The 17,991-nt window shown below is 37.9% G+C and overlaps 4 protein-coding genes across 5 annotated transcripts; 1 reads left to right on the top strand and 3 right to left on the bottom strand.

Moving 5' to 3' along the window:
• Window positions 1–1,512: 1,512 nt before the first annotated feature.
• LOC148784783 (uncharacterized) lies at window positions 1,513–2,268 on the bottom strand. The gene is made up of 2 exons (XM_088876515.1): window positions 2,134–2,268; window positions 1,513–1,983 (listed from the first exon to the last, which is right to left on the bottom strand). Exons 1-2 carry the CDS (start codon window positions 2,266–2,268, stop codon window positions 1,513–1,515), a joined length of 606 nt encoding a protein of 201 aa, XP_088732641.1.
• Window positions 2,269–3,744: 1,476 nt separating this feature from the next.
• On the bottom strand, window positions 3,745–4,197 carry LOC105178749 (uncharacterized). Its single transcript, XM_011102286.1, has one exon. The coding sequence runs from the start codon at window positions 4,195–4,197 to the stop codon at window positions 3,745–3,747; it is 453 nt and encodes a 150-aa protein (XP_011100588.1).
• A 1,419-nt stretch (window positions 4,198–5,616) lies between these two features.
• LOC105178717 (period circadian protein) lies at window positions 5,617–9,687 on the top strand. 2 transcript variants are annotated; one of them, XM_088875981.1, is made up of 5 exons: window positions 5,617–5,772; window positions 5,873–5,972; window positions 6,522–6,911; window positions 8,052–8,199; window positions 9,128–9,687. In XM_088875981.1, exons 1-4 carry the CDS (start codon window positions 5,666–5,668, stop codon window positions 8,178–8,180), a joined length of 726 nt encoding a protein of 241 aa, XP_088732107.1. In that variant the 5' UTR covers window positions 5,617–5,665; the 3' UTR covers window positions 8,181–8,199; window positions 9,128–9,687. The 2 variants fall into 2 exon arrangements, with proteins under 2 accessions (XP_088732107.1, XP_011100549.1); XM_011102247.3 differs by lacking the exon at window positions 9,128–9,687 and having other exon boundaries at window positions 8,052–8,409.
• A 422-nt stretch (window positions 9,688–10,109) lies between these two features.
• LOC148784782 (uncharacterized) lies at window positions 10,110–12,177 on the bottom strand. The gene is made up of 4 exons (XM_088876514.1): window positions 12,084–12,177; window positions 11,735–11,999; window positions 10,612–10,760; window positions 10,110–10,189 (listed from the first exon to the last, which is right to left on the bottom strand). The coding sequence occupies exons 1-4, from the start codon at window positions 12,175–12,177 to the stop codon at window positions 10,110–10,112; spliced, it is 588 nt and encodes a 195-aa protein (XP_088732640.1).
• Between the last annotated feature and the right edge of the window lie 5,814 nt (window positions 12,178–17,991).

Here is a 17,991-nt window from a genome sequence, read left to right as displayed (position 1 = left end):
AAAGGGATCTTTTCCAGATCACTTATATTTTTTTCCTTTTTCAGGCGCGCAGAACTTAATATTTGATCTTTTTCAGATCGCGTACATTGTTCAGCCCTTTTCAGGCGCTTAGAAATTAAAATGTGATCCTTTTTAGATCAGTTACATTATTTCGCCTTTCTCAGGCATTTAGAACTTAAAATACGATCTTTTTCAGATCGTTTACATTATTTCGACCTTTCTCAGGTACTCAAGCATAGAATTTCCTAAGGTTCTGGATATTCCAAGGTCGGGGAAGATCTCGTGCATTTGCATCTTGGAGTTTATATGTTCCCCTTCTCTTTATTTCGACCACTTTGTAGGGTCCTTCCCATCCTGGGTCCAATTTTCCCACGTGTTTTGAAACTTCGACCCTCTTTAGAACTAGGTCACCTATCTGCAGCTCTCTTGGTCGCAATCTTCTGTTGTAATTTTTCAGCATCAATCCCTTGTGGTGGAGTATTTTCGCATAAGCTGCATCCCTTCTTTCTTCCACCATGGTGAGATCGAAAGCCCTTTCCTCCTCGTTGGTCATCGGGTTGTAACTCGCTATCCTCTAAGTCTCTTCACCAATTTCTGCAGGAATGACAGCTTCGTAATCTCCGAGCTGTTACCACTAGTGCCAAGAAAAAATTTTCGATAACAGTGTACCTCTTTTCAGCACCTTGCAATATCTTACTAACGTAATAAACTAGATTCTGGATTTTCTTGTCCTCTCTTACTAACACAGAACTTACCGCATTTTCTGATACTGCTAAATACAAATATAACGTGTCTCCTACCTTCGGGTTCGCCAGCAGCGGTGGTCATCTCAAATAATCTTTGAGTTCTTAGAATGCTTGTTCGCCTTCATCCGTCCATTTGAATTCTTTTGCTTTTCTCAAAATTTTAAAGAAATGCAAATTTCTATCTGCTGATCTAGAAATAAATCGATTGAGTGATGCGATCTTACTAGTCAGTTTTTAGACATCTTTTATTGAGGTTGGTGATTTCAGCTGCAGGATCAGTTTAATTTTTTCTAGGTTGGCCTCTATTCCTCGGCTGCTTACAATGTATCCCAAAAATTTGCCACCTCCCACACCAAATGTGCATTTAGTTAGGTTGAGCTTCATCCCATATGTTCTTATAATGGCGAAGGTCGCTTCTAGGTGTGATAAGTGGTTTTCTAGTCGATAGCTTTTGACCAACATGTCATCCATTTAGACCTCCATCGTTTTCCCTATTTGGTCTCTAAACATCTTGTTCATCAGCCTTTGGAGTGGCACCTGCATTTTTTAGTCCGAAAGGCATTACATTGTAGCAAAAAATACCTTACTCGGTTATGAAAGATGTTTGGCTTCGATCTTTCTTTGCCATAGAGATCTGGTGACATCCCTGGTATGCATCCATCATTGAGAAAAGTTCGTACCCTGTAGCCGAATCCACTAATAAGTCAATTCTTGGTAACGGATATGGATCCTTGGGGCATGCTTTGTTTAGATCGGTAAAATCGGTTCACATTCTCCATTTCCCGGATGGTTTTGGTACCACCACCACATTCGATAGCCAATCCGTATGTTGAATCTCATAAATGTATCCTGCTTTCAGCAATTTGTTGACCTCGTCGTTGATAATGCGATTCTTTTCAGCCCCGAACGTCCTTTTCTTTTGCTGAACTAGTTGTATGGTAGGGTCGACGTTGAGCCGGAGAACTATCACCTCAGGATTCCATGCGAACATGTCTACATTGTTGTGAAGAAAAGCTATCATCATCGTTTCCAATCCTTTCTCCATTCCTGACCAGATTTTGGTCGTTTTGGTTGAATCTCCTTGTACTAGCTCAATTTTTCTGTGTTCATCTATGGGCTCTATTCTCTCAGTTCTCCTATCTTCCCATTCATTCTTGTTTGATTCAGTGAATTTCCTCTTTCTTTCGATAGTTTCTCCCTTTTTCAGGGATAGATTGTAGCATCTCTTAGCCTCCGCCTGGTCTTATATTACCTTGCCCACTCCATTTGGAGTTGGGAACTTCATTTTTAAATGATAAGTTGATACTATTGGCCTGAAAGAGTTAAGACCGGGTCTATCCAATATAAAATTATAAGCAAATGGGGTGTCAACAACAAGGAATTTTACCATCAGGGTCTTCCTTTTTGGTTCTTCACCTTTAGACACTGGTAGCTCGATTGTTCCCAAAGATTCAACCTCACTTCCACTGAACCCAACCAGAGGCGACTTCACTGGTATCAAATTTGCATTATCTAACCCCATTTTTGCTAATACCTCCATGAAGATAATGTCAGTAGAGCTACCGTTATCCACCAGTACTTTATGGATAGAGAAGTTGGCAATGTCCATTTTGATAACCATGGGGTCGTTGTCTTCCCAATCCTTTCTCTTGCATCATGAGCTCCAAAAGTGATTTCTGATTCCGGTGTTATGCTCAAGATTTGCCTATTTTTGAGCGACCAGCTCTTTCTTTCGAACTTTTTCCTCGACCTTCGTGAGTATCCAACAGCTGAGCCTCCTGCTATGGTGTGTATGATGCCTTTCACAGGTGCATTTTCCCATGTTCCTTGGTCTCTTATCATCTCCTTTTCCAGGTCTTCTTTCTTGGCTTCTAGATCTGCTACGACGATCTCCTCCATGATAGTTCTTTGACACTTGGTTTTTGAAGTAACCTTGGCGTACAAGCCGTTCGATCTCGTCCTTGAGTTGATAACAATCCTCGGTATCGTGACCTTTTTCCCGATGGAACCGACAATACTTGTTAGAGTATTTTTTTTGCTGGGGTGAATCTTGTGTGCCTTGGCCATTTTTTTTTTTTTTTGGTAAATGTAAATTTCATTAATAAAGTAATGGTACAGTACAACATGTGTTCATCAATTGGTTTCTCCCTCAATCCAAGGGATACGCCATAATCTATACAATGCTCGTGTGCTGACTGATGAAGTTAAATTAACACTAAGAATCCTCTGTTTGACATCATCAGTGATCAGGATACTCAAAGTGGCTGGTGTCCTCTCAGAGTGTTTAAATCTCCTCAAGTTCCTTTCCCTCCATACGTGGTAGACACATGCTGCAAGTAGTGTGCGGTAAGCGATATTAACAATGTGCTTACCTCTCCATTTTCGCGTTGCCCACTTTATATCCATTGTCCAATCCCTATTAGGCCAATGAAATCGAATCCGTCTGCGAATCTCAAGAAGGCACTGACGGCTATATCTGCATCGGAAGAATAAGTGTGAATGAGATTCCGTAGCTCCCTCATCGCACAAGATGCACACTCCAAGATGAGATAGTCATGGTTTGTCCGTGGAAGGTAATTTGCCAAGGATTGTGAGCCATAATATGAACGAATGGCGAGGGATTTTCAAAGAGCCCGAAAGTAGCAAAGACCATCCTACTTTCGGCTCAGGGGGGTTAAATAGTTGGTAGAGGTCCTGAGCAGTATGCTGCCCTCCGTTAAATCTCCACACCACTCGATCCTCACCTCCAAAAATAACCGGCAAGTTGCCTTGGCCATTTAAGGACATCCTTCTTTTCCACCATTAGCAAAGCTTTTGCTCGCATCATGTTTATTGGAGTATACTTGTGGTACTTTGGTTGATAAGGAGGCTCCTTGCTTCGATCGTGTTTCGGTCGTTTATCCTCCTCTTTATATAGCGACCTCGATCTCTTCCGCGATCCGCGTTAAGTTTCCACTCCATCTTTCATAGCATTCATCTCTTCCTCACCAATGTATATTTAGGCCAGGCTCATCAATTGTTCCAGGTCTGAAGGGGGATCCCTTGCTAATGCAGACGCAAGTGGTCCTTTCTTTAACCCATGGATGAGGATGTTGACCATCATGTCTATCCTCAAGTCTTGTACCTCTAAGGTTTCATTGTTGAACCTTCCCATAAAATTTTTCAACGTTTCATTGTCGTGCTGCCTTATGGTGAACAAATGTGTGGCAGATCGCTTCTGCTTCCTCTTGCTAGCGAAGTGGAAAGTGAATTTTTGTACTTGATGATCGTGGGATTCGATGCTACCGTGGGGTAGATTAGTAAACCACTCTTGAGCTTTACCTGTCAAAGTAGTAACAAAAAGTTTCACGTTAATAGGACCTGATTGCCCGTAAAGATTCATTACCAGATCAAACTCTGTCAAATGTTCCATTGGATCTTTGGCTCCATCGTATTTGGGCAAGTTCGGCATTCGGAAGTTCGGGCTCACAATCGCCGTCAGTACTTGGTTGCAAAAGGGTGAGTTCTGATGTTGAGAGTCTAGTTCACCTTGTCTCTTAAGCTCGTCTATCTATTTTCCTAGTAAAGCGATCTGCTTAGATACACTGTCCACCTCTGCTCGTGAAATAGCGGGTCCCTTGAGATGGCTTTTATCTCGACTGCTTGACCCGACCTCAAAAGGTGGGCATCTACCTTTATTTGCTTCCCTTCTACTCGTTCCTGAAGTTTTTACATGATCTTTTTCTCCAAATAATTTTCTTTTAGTGGCTTCTTTCTTGATGGGAGTTGTGGTTCTGCATTCATAAGCCACAATCGCATTTCGTCCTGCTTCCTCCATCATCTGTTGCAGCTCCATCCTCGTCAACTGGATGGTCCTATCAGCAGTTCCCAATGTCATCTCCAATCCAGGCATATTTCCTCCTAAGTCTCCTTCCATATTTCTTAGGTTATTTGAGAATTCGTTTCCAACATACGGCGCCAACTGATCCGCCTCAAAAAATATAACCTCAAGTGATGACCTCGAACGCCCTGTATTCGTTGAATGGATCAATGGAACCTGAGAATCAAGAAAGACAATTAGGCTAGTCGGATTCGTCCCCAACGATGACCCTCCGATGTCTAAGTTAGATCTCAAAATATAGTGAATTGCGTAGATCTTTTTTTAGTACATAATAATGTTACCCCTTTAATGGTTCCCTTCTTCTTATTTATAAGATAGCTCATAATATATATGGTATGTGCTCGTTATAATGATCTCATACTACATATCAGTTGGTTCTGCGGTGATCTTGCTTCCGGATCGTGCGGCGGCTAATCCTCTTGGATGATGGCCGCACATCTTACCAGAGGATTTTATTATCTACTGAACCCTTGCCATAATGAGATGCTTACTCACTGAAATGTCCATTATACCCTTAATGAAGGGTAACTTCGTCTTTTGATAATTCACCCTTATCAATAGGTACTTACACTAGAAAAATAAAAAATCATTAGTCGTCTATATTTTAATGGTTATAAACTAAAATCATGACAAATAACTATTATAAATAATGTTAAAATTGTGCAAAAACTTAACTTATCCATCATAATAAAACAATTTACGACAACTCTTAATCATGTTTTAACCACTATCATATTCTCGCCTTATCTCACTTAACCCCTTATACTTTTCTTCAATTGCATTTTCACACCCAAAATTAATTTTGTAAAATTAACAATGTGGTTCAATAATTTTTATAAATAAAATCCTTTGGATAAAATTATTAAATTCACTTTTTTAGTACTTCTAACATATTTATATTATTATTCTAAATTTTAAAATATAATATTTTAAATAGTTAAATAATTTTCAGAACTGAAATCAAAAGAATTAAACTTTTTAGATATAACCTTCAAAACTAAATGAAAATAGGGAAGAGAACAAAATTAAAGCGTAGAAAATGAAGGTAGCTGAGAAAGTGATACTTCTGCTCAACGGCGGCGAGGGCTTCTCCGCCGCCATCGCCGGTGGCCTCCACCCAAAACCTGAATCAAACTTCCAAACGCTGTGAGTGAGCATATTGGAATTTCCTTCATTGTTTCCGTTTTCCTCCGCATGCTTTCGCTATTTCTGAACATAATGTTGTGATCTTTTACTTCTGTTTCAGAAACGATTCCTTTGAGTTGCCGTTGGAATGCTACGGAGTCAAGGATCAGAAGGTGTCTGGAGAAATCACTCATTTTGTCGGTTCCAATGGCCATTATGAGGTAATTGCCATAGTAGTGTTCGTCTTTTTCTTTCTCCTGAGCTGGGGAAAATTCTGTTTAAAAAGAAAAAAAAGAAAATAGTGAATTGGTTCTGTTTCCTTGGGGTTTTCTGTGATTCAAATAAGATTCTAGCAGCTGAATTCAATGGTAATTGGTGAGTTTATGGGCGTCGAACTTGGATTATTTTAGCAATCTCAAGTCACAGCAGTTAGGATTGTTTACTACTGTTAATTTTCGGTCATATTATCGTTTGAAAAGCAAAAGGGGATAATTTCTTACCTCGTGGTGCGATGTTGGTCCTACTCGAAGATGAATTGGAGGTTTTGAACATATAATTGTCTGGGATTATTTTGAACTACCAGCTCTTTGATCTGTAATCCATATTGAGCTTTGGATTATCTAATGCCAGTTAGAATTTGAACTACTAGGTTTTTAGTTGTATAAAAGCTGGAAATGTAGAATTATATTCATGTTTGGCATCCGTTGTCTTAGAAAATTGATTATCTAGTTTCATTGGACTGATATTTGAAAACCTTGTACACTTCCCAGGTGTCCATTTTGCACTTGCAAAATTATGAGCCCCCAATCTTAGCTTGTGCTCTGAATGAAGTTCTGTTGAAATTAGCTGGAGAGGATTTATCTACTGTGCCTACAGTAATAGTCCCTTTTCTCGTGCCAGAATCTAAACTCAAACTACAAAACAGATATACAGAGAAAAGTGAAAAGGTTTCAGTTTATGGCATCAAATTAGGCCCTACAACAGATGTAAGTCAGGCATTGAGCTCCAGATTGCAGAAGTCCCCGCCACTTTTCCAGATTTATCATGAGGGTTTGGCCATGTTGCTTCATCTGGTAAATGTCATGAAACTTCCTACGGTTATGCTGGTTGGTCTAAGTGGTCAACACGTATCAAATAAAAACTCCACAGAGGAGCTCGAGGTACCATGATTCTTCCTGAGTCTCACTGAGTTTCTTTTTCCTTATTGTGGACAGGTTGAGAAGTCTGTGTAGCCTTTAGCATTAGACTTGAATGTTTTTTGCAACTTTATCTCCTAATTTAAATTAGATGAAAATATTTAGAATCAAATCAGATTAAAATGTAGTCATGAGAGCTTTTTACTTTAACACTAACCTAAGCTAATGGCAATAACAAAAAAATTCAGTTTTCCCTACTTTATTCTTCTAAATTGTTGCATTTGTGATGTAGTATAGGATCAACATTACATGTTCACCAGTTGCATAGTTGTAAAAACTAAAAACTAATTCTCATGCAATGAGCTTCATGTCATGCGTAATTCTCTGATATATTTGGTAGAATAACTGGTTGCCGGTTGCTGTTAATTTGAGATAGTCAGGAACCTGTAATTATGAAGTGAAACATTTGCCATGCAACCTTCTTCCAATAACCTTTTTGAAGTGAAGAATTTCTTGGTACTCTTCCTCCTTGTAATTCTTGTTTCCTGAGTTACAATCTTCTGACAAATTAGAGGTTTTTACTGTGCACAAAAAGTTAATACTAACTTGAACTTGGTAATGGTACTTTTGTACCATTCATATTGTTGTTGTTGGCCAAGTCTTTTGGCTTGTGTACTGCCCAGTAGTAAGTACATCAGCAATCCATTTTAATTTACAACTTGGCCGACTGACCTCCTTATTTTGGGGTAAAAGTTGAGCTTCAGGGTGGTTGTTCTTAGTTGCACTTTTCAGATTATTTAAGCTTGATGAGAATTTATAATGCTGTATCTAGTAAAAGAAGTTAATTAGTTCAACCACATATGTAGCCCCTTATTTGATCTGATTGTGATATAAGGTGCCAGACCCATATTAAGTACTGAAACCCTGTCCCAGTTGACCTTTGAAATTCATTTATAGCAACAATGCCAGAATACTGCAGAACATTTTTGCTGTTATCTCATTCCTCACCCTGTTAACTCGCCCAACCTCATGAAACACTGCACTGAAGCCTCCCACGGGTCATGCTTAATGACAGCTTTCCTGCTCAAGGATGTTCATTATCTTCTTTCACCGTATGCACTTATTCTTTATTCATCTCTATTTAATTTGATTCGTTTTTGTCAGGTAACATGCCAGATAGGAGACCACTTAGCCAGCATTTCATCTCTTAGTTTTTCCAAAGAAAAGGTTGTCCAAAATCCACCAAAGATTTCTAGGGACAGCAAAGAGGCTTGGCGCGCATTATATGGATAAGACCAGACTCTATGCATTTGTGAGTTGCCAAGCCTTAAAATTTCTCTACTGACTATGGTAGCATTTATGATCATACACACAAAAATTGTAGGCGAACTGCCTGTTTGTTTTAGTCCTTTTAGTTTGGCTCATGAACTCTTTATCTCTAGGTTTACACTTTGTGGCTTGTCTTCAGTCACAAATTTTTTCCATAATATTATCTTACAACTCACAAGTACTATTATTATCATCTTGCTTCCCAAGCTAGTCTGTCTTTCTGGGAGTATGTGGCTTGAACAATTAGCATGCTGGTATCGTTGTATGTATGCCGTGATTTTATAGTCATGTCCAATCGTTAAATATTTATACTATATTTCAAGTCTGCGGATATTAGAATAATTTTCTTAGTATATCTTTTACTGCATTGATAAGATTAAACCATAAGAAACAGAAATTTTTGCAATCTTTTGCTCTGCATCTAGATTATGTTATTTTTTCTCCAGCCATAAAATTTTTGCCTCTCTCTTCTCTAGCTTTCTCCTTTCAAATTCTTCTTAAATCATGTCTTTTATATTATTAATCCAAATAAAAGAATATTTGGATGATAAGGAAAGTACTCATCACATAAAAGTAAATAAATACTTTCTATTTAATATAGAATAAATTTGACTGTGTCCTACTGATAGTTTTACAATGAAAAATGAGTTTTGTTTACATAGTTCATTGGCATTTGATAATTGCATTTTCCTAATCATTATAAAGAGATATATAGAAACTTGTGGTGAAAAATACTTTCCTTATAGAAAAATGAGAATGTGGTTGAGATAAGTGTTTCTCTGAGGTGGAATTTTATTTGTTTCATTTTCTTTTTCCTTTTTCGAGTGAAAGCCATTTTATTAATAACCAAAACAATGAAGTCAAAACAAAAAGACTAGAATGAAGAAAAACTGATGAAGCTCCACAAACAGGAAATTACAGTGACCTCTGATCTCAACCCGGCTCATTGAAAAATCCCTGCTCTGCCAAAGGAATTTGCCTCCTAGCCGTTGCCACAACCTGATGCGGCTGCACACTTCGTCCCACAAAAACCTTAAAATTGCGGTGTTGCCACAGCCTCAACAAAGAGCAAGAACTCAAACTCTCTCCGAACCCAATCCTCTGCATCCCCTGTATATTCGGAGATCACTCCCCATTGAAGTTGCTAATGCCCAAACCTGTCGCGCCAGAGGGCATGCCTCATAACAGCATGGTATGCTTGATATCTTCTTCAATCGCATCACACATTGGGCAGCCTTCCTCCAGCGCAATTCCTGGATGCCGCAGATTTGCAATTTCGGTGGAATGCGAGCTTCCCAAATGAAAGACCAGCTCCTTGTTTCTTGCCGAGCTCGTTTGGTCGGCTATAAGTGCATGACAATGAGTAGGCGCTGCGTACGGAAAATCTACCATTTTTCTCATAGTGCCACACCAACTTATCTCTGATATTAGAATCTGGTAGCTTGATAGGGAGAATACAGTTTGCATCACAAGTTTCAAACTCAGCTAAAATCAGTCCCTCATTCCACTCGTTCCCGGTGATCAGGTGAGCGACTTTTGTGTCTCCAGGCAACGTCCTCGGCCTAAAGATAAGCTGGAAAGTGTGGGCCCGTGGAAGCCATGGTACTCTTGTGATAGACATCGAATTACCATCACTGACTCGCCAACGCAGGCCAACGACAAGTACATTCCTAGAGTGTAATAAGGAGCGCCACGTGAAAGGTGTGTGACCCAAATTGGCATCGCAAAACGTAGAGTTCGGTAAATATTTCTATTGGAGTACAGCATGCAGCAAAGTATCAGGTAACAAAGCCACCCTCCACGCTTGTTTGGCCAATAGTGCTTCATTGAGCTCCCTTAAGCAACAAAAGCCCAATTCCCCGTTCGCTTTCAGTCTACATAATTTGCGCCAGGCTATCCAATGAATCTTAGCTTCCGATCGGAGTGCCAAAAGAAGTTTGCAAGCATACCCTCAATCTCATCAAGTAGTGAGTCTGGCAATCAAAAGCAACTCATAACAAAGGTCAGTAAGGCTTGCAAAACAGATTCGATAAGTACTGCCCTTCCGACTTGAAAAAGCTTTTTCACTGCCCATCCTTGCATCTTACTCCAAATCCGGTCCTTAATGCCATCAAACACTTCCCTTTTTGATCACCTGACTATTGTAGGAAGTCCTAGATACTTAGCGTGTCTCTCCTCGACCGTCACCACCAGTATGGCTGTTAAGTTCATTCTAGATGTAGGTGAGATGTTTCTACTAAATAGCATGGCTGACTTATCTAAGTTAATCTTTATCCTCGAGACGCTCCCTAGAAACTCCAAATTTCGCTTGATGGTGACCATACTGTTGCTTGTAGCTTGATAGAAGATAAGAGTATCATCTGCAAAAAGAAGGTGAGAAACTCTTGGGGCATACTAGAAATTGCTACCCCTTGTAGTTCCCCATTTCTTTCAACCTCAGTCACTATAGAGCTAAGAACTTCGGCACAAAATAAGAACAAGTATGGGGACAGAGGGTCCCTTTGATGGATACCCCTACGCAGTTGCACCAAGCCAAACTCCTCCCTATTCAACAAAAAAGAGCGAATTAGTTGTAACACAAAGCATAATCAAATTGACAAATTTAGAATGAAAACCTATTCTAACCAAAGCTCTACGAAGGAAATTCCACTCCACACAGTCGTAGGTCTTGTTGATATCAAGCTTCAATGACACGTTACATGTGATTGATTTCATAGGCCACAAGTATGTTATATGTGAGCCATCGGCCAAGAACAAACGCCGATTGAGATGGAGAGATAAGTGATTTGAGGAGCGGATTAAGTTGATTAGCAATGGCTTTCAAAGCCAACTTATAAACTACATTACACTGCGAAATAGGTCGAAACTGAGACATACTCTCCGGTTTGGGGCACTTGAAGATGAGGACGTGAAATTTAGCTGGTGATTATTTGATAAAACACAGGAGACATACCATAAGGTCCTGGCAACTTAAGAGGATGCATTTGTTTCAAGGCAAGAATCACTTCCTCCATAGTAAAAGACTGGAGTAAGGTCGAATTCATCTTGTTCGTAACTTGAGGTCCCAAAACATCAATGATCTCACGTATCACATTATCATCCGAGTTTGTGGATTGAAAAATATTTTCAAAGTAACACAATACGACTTGACGAACTGCCCCTTCTCGTCTTTAATAGTTTTAATCTCTTTTTGGAGCTTCTTTTCGCTTGCTCGGGCATGGAAAAAAGCGGTGTTTTTATCTCCTTCCTTAAACTAAAGAGCTTTTGCCTGTTGTTTCCACAACAGTTCCTCTTGCGAATGAAACGCCTCAAGCTTGTCCTATAGCTTCTCCATTAGGGATTTGGACTCCGATGTGATCACAACGGCTTGCAATAGTTTCTGTTTATCAGACGTCATGCTTGTTTGTGCTCTGTTACTCCCAAAAACATTCTTATCCAACTCGAACAGTCCTCGTCCACACACCTGCAGCTTTGCTAAGCAATCCTCTTGTGATCCAGATGCCGAGACCGTGACCTACAGCTGACGAACAACCCCCTCACAGTCCTCATTCCATCCCCAAGCGGCTTCGAAGTAGAAATGCTTCTGGTGCCATTGATGTTGTTGCTCTTCTACTAGATCTAAATCTATCCAAATAGCCGAGTGATCTGAACCAATAACTCTCTCGTGGAGAACTCGAGCCTGTGGAAAAAGAAGCACGCAACCCATATTACCACATGCTCGATCTAGCCTTGCCCGTACAGTATGAGGGTGTTCTCTCTTATTCCACCAGGTGAAGGTATCTCCTGAGAAGCCCAAATCATTTAAATCACAATCAAGTAGACAGTCCTTGAAATCTTAAATTTGCCATCAAGCACGGGTCCCTCTACCTTCCATCTCATCGTGGTTGAGGATTTCATTGAAGTCTCCGGTGCATAACCATGGTCGAGGTGAAACTCTGCTAGTCACCTCAAGAAATCCCATGAGCCCTTTCTGTTTTCTGCTTTTGGATGGCCATAGAATCCAGTGAAACGCCAACATTCTTCCCCCACAACGAGCTGTATTGCGGCAGTAAGTAGAGTAAGATTGAATCCATACATCAACGTCCTTTCTCTAAAGCAGCAACAAGCCTCCAGATTTACCTATTGCTAAGCTGCCAACCCAGTTATAATTCAACTTTTCCTTGATCCTATCAAATCTCTTATTCTTACACTTGGTCTCGGAGAGAAAAATCAAGCCGGGGCGGTGGGGGTGCACTAACTCCACGAGTGTATGAACTGTCTAAGGGGGCCTTTAACAGTTCCAACAAAGAATTTTCATGGCTCTCAACGGGATTGCACCGCAGTCTCTTCCGATATAGAATCTGAAGTTTCATCCACCAAAAGCAGAGGTCATTTGCTGACATGAACAACTTCAATACCTGGTTTAATTATTTCCATCTCCCGAGCCCGTTTCCTAGTATTCTCATCTCCTCTAGTGATCAACGCTTCCTACCTCTACCTGGCCTACCTCGTCAACCAGGCTCTCTTACCACAAAACGAAGTGGAACGGTCACTAATGTGCCCTCCAAAACGTTTTGCATGGGAAGGTGATGCAACTGGTCTCACTCAAGGCCTTCTTGAGCACTCTAATCTGCTAGATTAGGGAAATTTTGGACAGGCTCCCATTCCATAGTTTGTGCATGTTCTAGGCTAGTATGAGTCAGGATGCCTTTTCCTTTCCCCACATTGGATACACCCTCTATCTTTTTATGCTGAAAACGAATACGAGGAATTTCCTGGGCACTAGCAGTGTTTGTTGCGTCTTTATCGTTTGAATTCATCTCGCCTTGAAATTGTCTTATCTTGGTTTCACCTACTTCTGACCCCTACCCCAGAGAGAATTCTCCAAATACTGCAAGTCCTCACTAGTGTACTTACTTTGGTTGCTAGTGTTGAGGGAAGGTCCCGTCGAACGCCTTCGTGTAGGAGCATGAACAATCCCTCTAGATGGTAAGGGAGCACATAACCACGGCCTATAGGGGGTCTCCGATCCTGGATCCTGGAAATCATCGTCAAATTGGGACTCACAGTACTTAATATGTGGCCTAATCGGCCGCATAAGTAGCAAAAACTTGGGAGCCTCTCGTAAGTGAATTTCACCAGATGTTCATGTTGGAATAGGTAACCAGAAAGCCAATTGGATTGGCGATTTTGGGAACTATTCAAGCGATCTTTATTCAAGTAATATTTTCATGATGAATATGGTAAGTATTCATCTTTGGTACATGTGTCTGTTATGCTTACCAAATACATTAAGCAATGCTTTGCGTTACAACAGATGCCCACAGACCATATGAACCAACTTTTGAGGGTTGGTTTGGAACGTTCCAAGTCGAGGACCTCGAGACTGGGGCATCGAGAGTCCTATTGAGACTTGCATTGAGTATTGCATTCATCGGTTGAGTGTCATGTTTCATTGGCGACAGACGTTGGACGTCTATGCAATTTAGTGGGTTAGTTGACAAGATGGTCAACAGACTGAATTGACTTGTGGGATCATCATATGGAAGCCTTGGAGGCTTGGTTAGTATGACTTGAATCCCCAACTCTAATAGCACGGGAATAATCCTCAAACTTGAGGAACCATGACCATCACGTGCACACGATGGTTGTATCTTGGATCTGTGCGAGAGGTGATTATGTCAAAGACATAATCATTATAAGCATTGTTCAGTACAGTCAAAATGTGTAGCAAGGACCGTTGGCTCCAAAAAGAGGATCCGTCCCTTGTCAGTATATGATAGAGGTATCTCCTATGCACTTGGAGACACGTTAACGCCTTATAAATATATGGCTAAGGTGATTGGTTGAATTGGAAAAAGAGGTTTCTATGTCGAGCAATTAAGCATAACGCGGTCTCAAGTATTAAAGCACAGATACCTAGTCCAAAATGGGAACCGGCACCAAATTCTATGCACTAAACTAAGATCGAGAGATGGTAGACAGAAGAATTGTACCCATATGGACTTGAGAGCCTAAATGTTCACACAAATATTCACCTAGTCTCTAGTGCTATGGACCGTTGCTAGATAGTCACCCATGGTAGCGGACTTTCTTGATCAATAGTTGATCAAGAACGACTAATTAGATTGAATTTAACTAATCGATTGTGTTGAAAACTAGCTCAACTCTAGCAGAAAGATGAATTTAAAGAGTCACACACAAATCACCAAAGAAGAACAAGGAATTAATTCCGAAAGATGTAAATAATTGGATTATTTACACGTGGGTTAATCCATTGAATGGATAGCCCATGATTAAATTTATTGGATTAATTTAATTGGGCTCATCTTAATTGATTAATAAATTGAATTTATGAATTAATTAAGATGTTTTGGGCTTATGTATTTAATTGGATTAAATACATATTTGGCTCAATTTAATTGAATTTTTATAAAATTAAATTTAATTAAAATTTATTGGGCCTTAAATTTATTTTACATAAATTCCGCCCACTAATTGAGGCTCACTAGCCAATTGATGGAAGAAGAGTTGACCAAAATTTGTATAATTTCCTTTTTACAATATTCTAGTAATTCTTGGTTCATTTAGATTGGCCTACCCTTGGTAGGAATTAATCTTCATCAAAGTCAGTTTCATATCGAAGAGTAATAACATGTTTTTTTTTTTCCCAAAATGCATTTGGTAGTTCTGAACAGATTTGGCTTTGAATTTGATTTTGAAAGTCAAGGATTTCCTTTTGAATAAAAGGTGTAGAAAGTTGTTCTTCTATTTTCTTATTAGAGATTTCATCTTTTAAAAAGATAATTTGTCTTTCTTTATTACTAATATTTTCTTGAAATATAAAAATATCTTGAACTACTTTAATATCTCTTTGGGTTATAGGAAATTGAAATTGAAATAAGATTTCTTTTCCATTAGGTTCTAATTCCTTCAGAACTTACATTAATTGGATAAAGCATTTGAAGAAAATGATTTTCTAAAATTATTGGAGTATTAAGGTCTTTAACTAGAACAAAACTAGTCTTGAAACAAATTCCATTATTACAAACATGGGCTTTTGAAAGTTTGAAGTCAATTTTTAGACTCGCTGAGTTAGTTTATGAGAGTTTTTCTTTGGTTTTTTCAAAATATTTGGTGGGGATTAATCCCTCTCGAATGCAATTCATATCGACTCCTGAATCTATTAAAGCAATGGCAGTTAATTTGAAATCTTCAATAACTAGATTATCTTTACATACCATTTTTGGTAAACAATTTTAGAGATAGTATTGACAAAAAATTCTTCTTCTTCAGAGGCCTTAGATAGAGATGCTTTACTGGGATTTTCTCTAAAAATTTGATTTTGAAGTTTTATGATTAAAATCTCTTGTTGTAATTGATCATAATTTTCTTTTAAAGTTTTAACCTCTGTTTTCAGTTGTCTAACTTCATGTTTTAAATCTGATATTGAGACTTTAGAATTAGAGGATTCAAGCCTATTCATGATCTCTGAAAAATCTATTTTCAGAAAGGTTTCGTTTTCTAAGTAATTTCATTTGAAATGAATTCTTGAAATTTATGAAGATAGGTTTCCTTATCTTCAGGATTTTTTATTTTTTCAATAAGATCTAAGCTTAAGGGAAATTAGTTAGTTAAAATAGTTATTTATTTATTACAAAGACATAATCCTGGAGGACATCCAATACATTCATACTTTCTTCTAAATAGTTCACACCAACTTCCTAACTCTTTCCTAGTAGTAAGATTTTGTTTTTTTAATTGGGCTTTTGAGATAAAATCATTACATAATTGTAATCCTACTAGGTTGACATGGTTTATAATTTCTCCATACGAAAGAAATGTAATGTTTTCGTATTTTTCTTTAATTTTCTCACAGACTTTCTCTGCAAAAGATTTTGGTAGTCCTGAGATAAAATTTTCTTTCCAAAAATAATTATCTACATCACTTCATCGTTATACCACCTAAAATCATGGAGTTTTCAATACTTTAAGTTTTGCAAAAATTCAGTATTTCTTTCTTCATATATTTGGGGATTTTCAATAAAATGATTAATAATAGTATATATTAAAGAAGATATTGCATTAGAAATGAGTCTTCCTTCATCATTGTTAATAATATTTCCACCTGGATCACTTTTAACAGTTGAAAGAATTTAGGTTTTTGCTTCGGGAGTTATAGTATTACCCTACCATCCTTTTAATTGACCATTGAACCCTAATATAAGATTTTTGGCAGCATCTTCCTCTGTTACTCCTGCTCTTTCTTTATATATTCTTGATATCATAACCATTTGTTTACACAAGCTAAGAATTTGATATTCAAATAATATATCAAAATTCCATTCATATATTGAACTTCCATTAAAAGATCTGAAATTTTTGACTTCTTCTATTTTTAAATCAGAAGAATTGGTTTATAATATTTTCTATAAGGTGATAAATGTTGAACAGTGCAAATTGAATTAGGGATTTGTTCTTTATCAAAATCTTCATGATTTTGTTCAATTGTATTAATAATTTTGTTTTTGCCTAGATCTCTTAATCTTTCTTGAATTCCTAAAAGAATAGAGTTTTCTAAATTTAGTTTTGGTATATCATCAGAAATCTGAAAAGGAAGATTATCAGCAATAATATGAAGAGTCTGATCTTTAGAAGTTATTGAAGAAGAGGATGAAGGATTTGACTCTCTTTTTTCTAAAGTCTCTTCAATTTTATTTTCTATGTGATCTAATTGTTTTTCTATGGAATGGAGAATTAAATTTGAGAAATTATTTTATTTGATCTGAACAGTACTTACCTCACTGGTGGATGGCTCACTAACAGGAGACACTTGATGACTTGACCTTTTATAGAGATTCCTGATTCTTCTAATGGTGGATGCTCACTGGAGATTATTGACCCATCAAGCTTTCTCCATTTTTTGAGAGTTTTTTGGATGATTGCTAATTTATCATCTCCATATGTTTGGAATAAATAAGTGAAACAAAGGAATGATTTGTTTAGTGTATGACATGTATTCAACCATTCAGATATGATATTTACTCTTTGAGATTCAGAAAAACTATTCATGAACCATTTCTTATTAGAAATATTTTCTTCAGAAAGAAAGTCTTTTTGAGAAATTCTTTATCAATTAAAAATTCTTTGGTAATTGTAAGAATTTGTGAAGGTGCAGAATTGGGAGATCCTGTTTCCTCATAATCTTGGTAAATTGGTTGTGCAAAGTTTTGATCTATTCTTATTCCTTGAAATTTTGAGGTAGTAGGTCTAATAGTTTCTGAAGTTGAGTGTCTAGGAGGAGTAATAGGAGGGGAATAGAAAGTTCTATTTGTTTTTAATGAATTTTGTCTACAAAAATTTGACTCCTACAGATCCATCAGGATGTTGAGTAATTTGGTCAATTTCTGAATTTTCTATAGGTTGAATAGGTGGTATTGACCTAGGAGGTAGGTTCCAAGTTTCTGGTAAGGTGGCATTTTTTCATTCTATAGTTTTGATAACCATAAGATTAGACTTAACTCTATTTATTTCTCAAAATACTGTTTGCCCCGTGATTTGGTGTGGGATATGGCTTGGATATTTAAACTAGTATTCGTGATTTTGTAATAAAGTCTATAAAATATTTCATAAATATGGGACCCTAACTTCACTTTATAATTGTAATTTTTTACATTCAAAGTGAAAATGTCTATAATATGAGGATCATTAAGAGAAATAGTAAAATTTGAAAAAGAATTGAAATAAATTGGATCATTACAAAGGCTAGTTTTTACTAATCCAAGTAAAGAATCAT

Source organism: Sesamum indicum, linkage group LG12, assembly GCF_026168435.1.
Source record: "Sesamum indicum cultivar Baizhima isolate 11 linkage group LG12, ASM2616843v1, whole genome shotgun sequence".
NCBI lineage: Eukaryota > Viridiplantae > Streptophyta > Magnoliopsida > Lamiales > Pedaliaceae > Sesamum > Sesamum indicum.
Note: the sequence above shows the minus strand (reverse complement) of the source record. Positions and strands in the feature narration are given on the sequence as shown.

Coding starts and splice junctions, on each gene's coding strand:
- LOC148784783 (XM_088876515.1), bottom strand. CDS start 2,268: ATGGGGTTAGATAATGCAAATTTGATACCAGTGAAGTCGCCTCTGGTT. Junction 1,984..2,133: donor CAAAAAGGAAGACCCTGATG/GTAAAATTCCTT, acceptor ATATAAGACCAG/GCGGAGGCTAAGAGATGCTA.
- LOC105178749 (XM_011102286.1), bottom strand. CDS start 4,197: ATGCCGAACTTGCCCAAATACGATGGAGCCAAAGATCCAATGGAACAT.
- LOC105178717 (XM_088875981.1), top strand. CDS start 5,666: ATGAAGGTAGCTGAGAAAGTGATACTTCTGCTCAACGGCGGCGAGGGC. Junction 5,773..5,872: donor GAATCAAACTTCCAAACGCT/GTGAGTGAGCAT, acceptor CTTCTGTTTCAG/AAACGATTCCTTTGAGTTGC. Junction 5,973..6,521: donor GTTCCAATGGCCATTATGAG/GTAATTGCCATA, acceptor TACACTTCCCAG/GTGTCCATTTTGCACTTGCA.
- LOC148784782 (XM_088876514.1), bottom strand. CDS start 12,177: ATGGGATTTCTTGAGGTGACTAGCAGAGTTTCACCTCGACCATGGTTA. Junction 10,761..11,734: donor GAGGGGGTTGTTCGTCAGCT/GTAGGTCACGGT, acceptor TTTGTTGAATAG/GGAGGAGTTTGGCTTGGTGC. Junction 10,190..10,611: donor ACAAGGGGTAGCAATTTCTA/GTATGCCCCAAG, acceptor TTTGATTGCCAG/ACTCACTACTTGATGAGATT.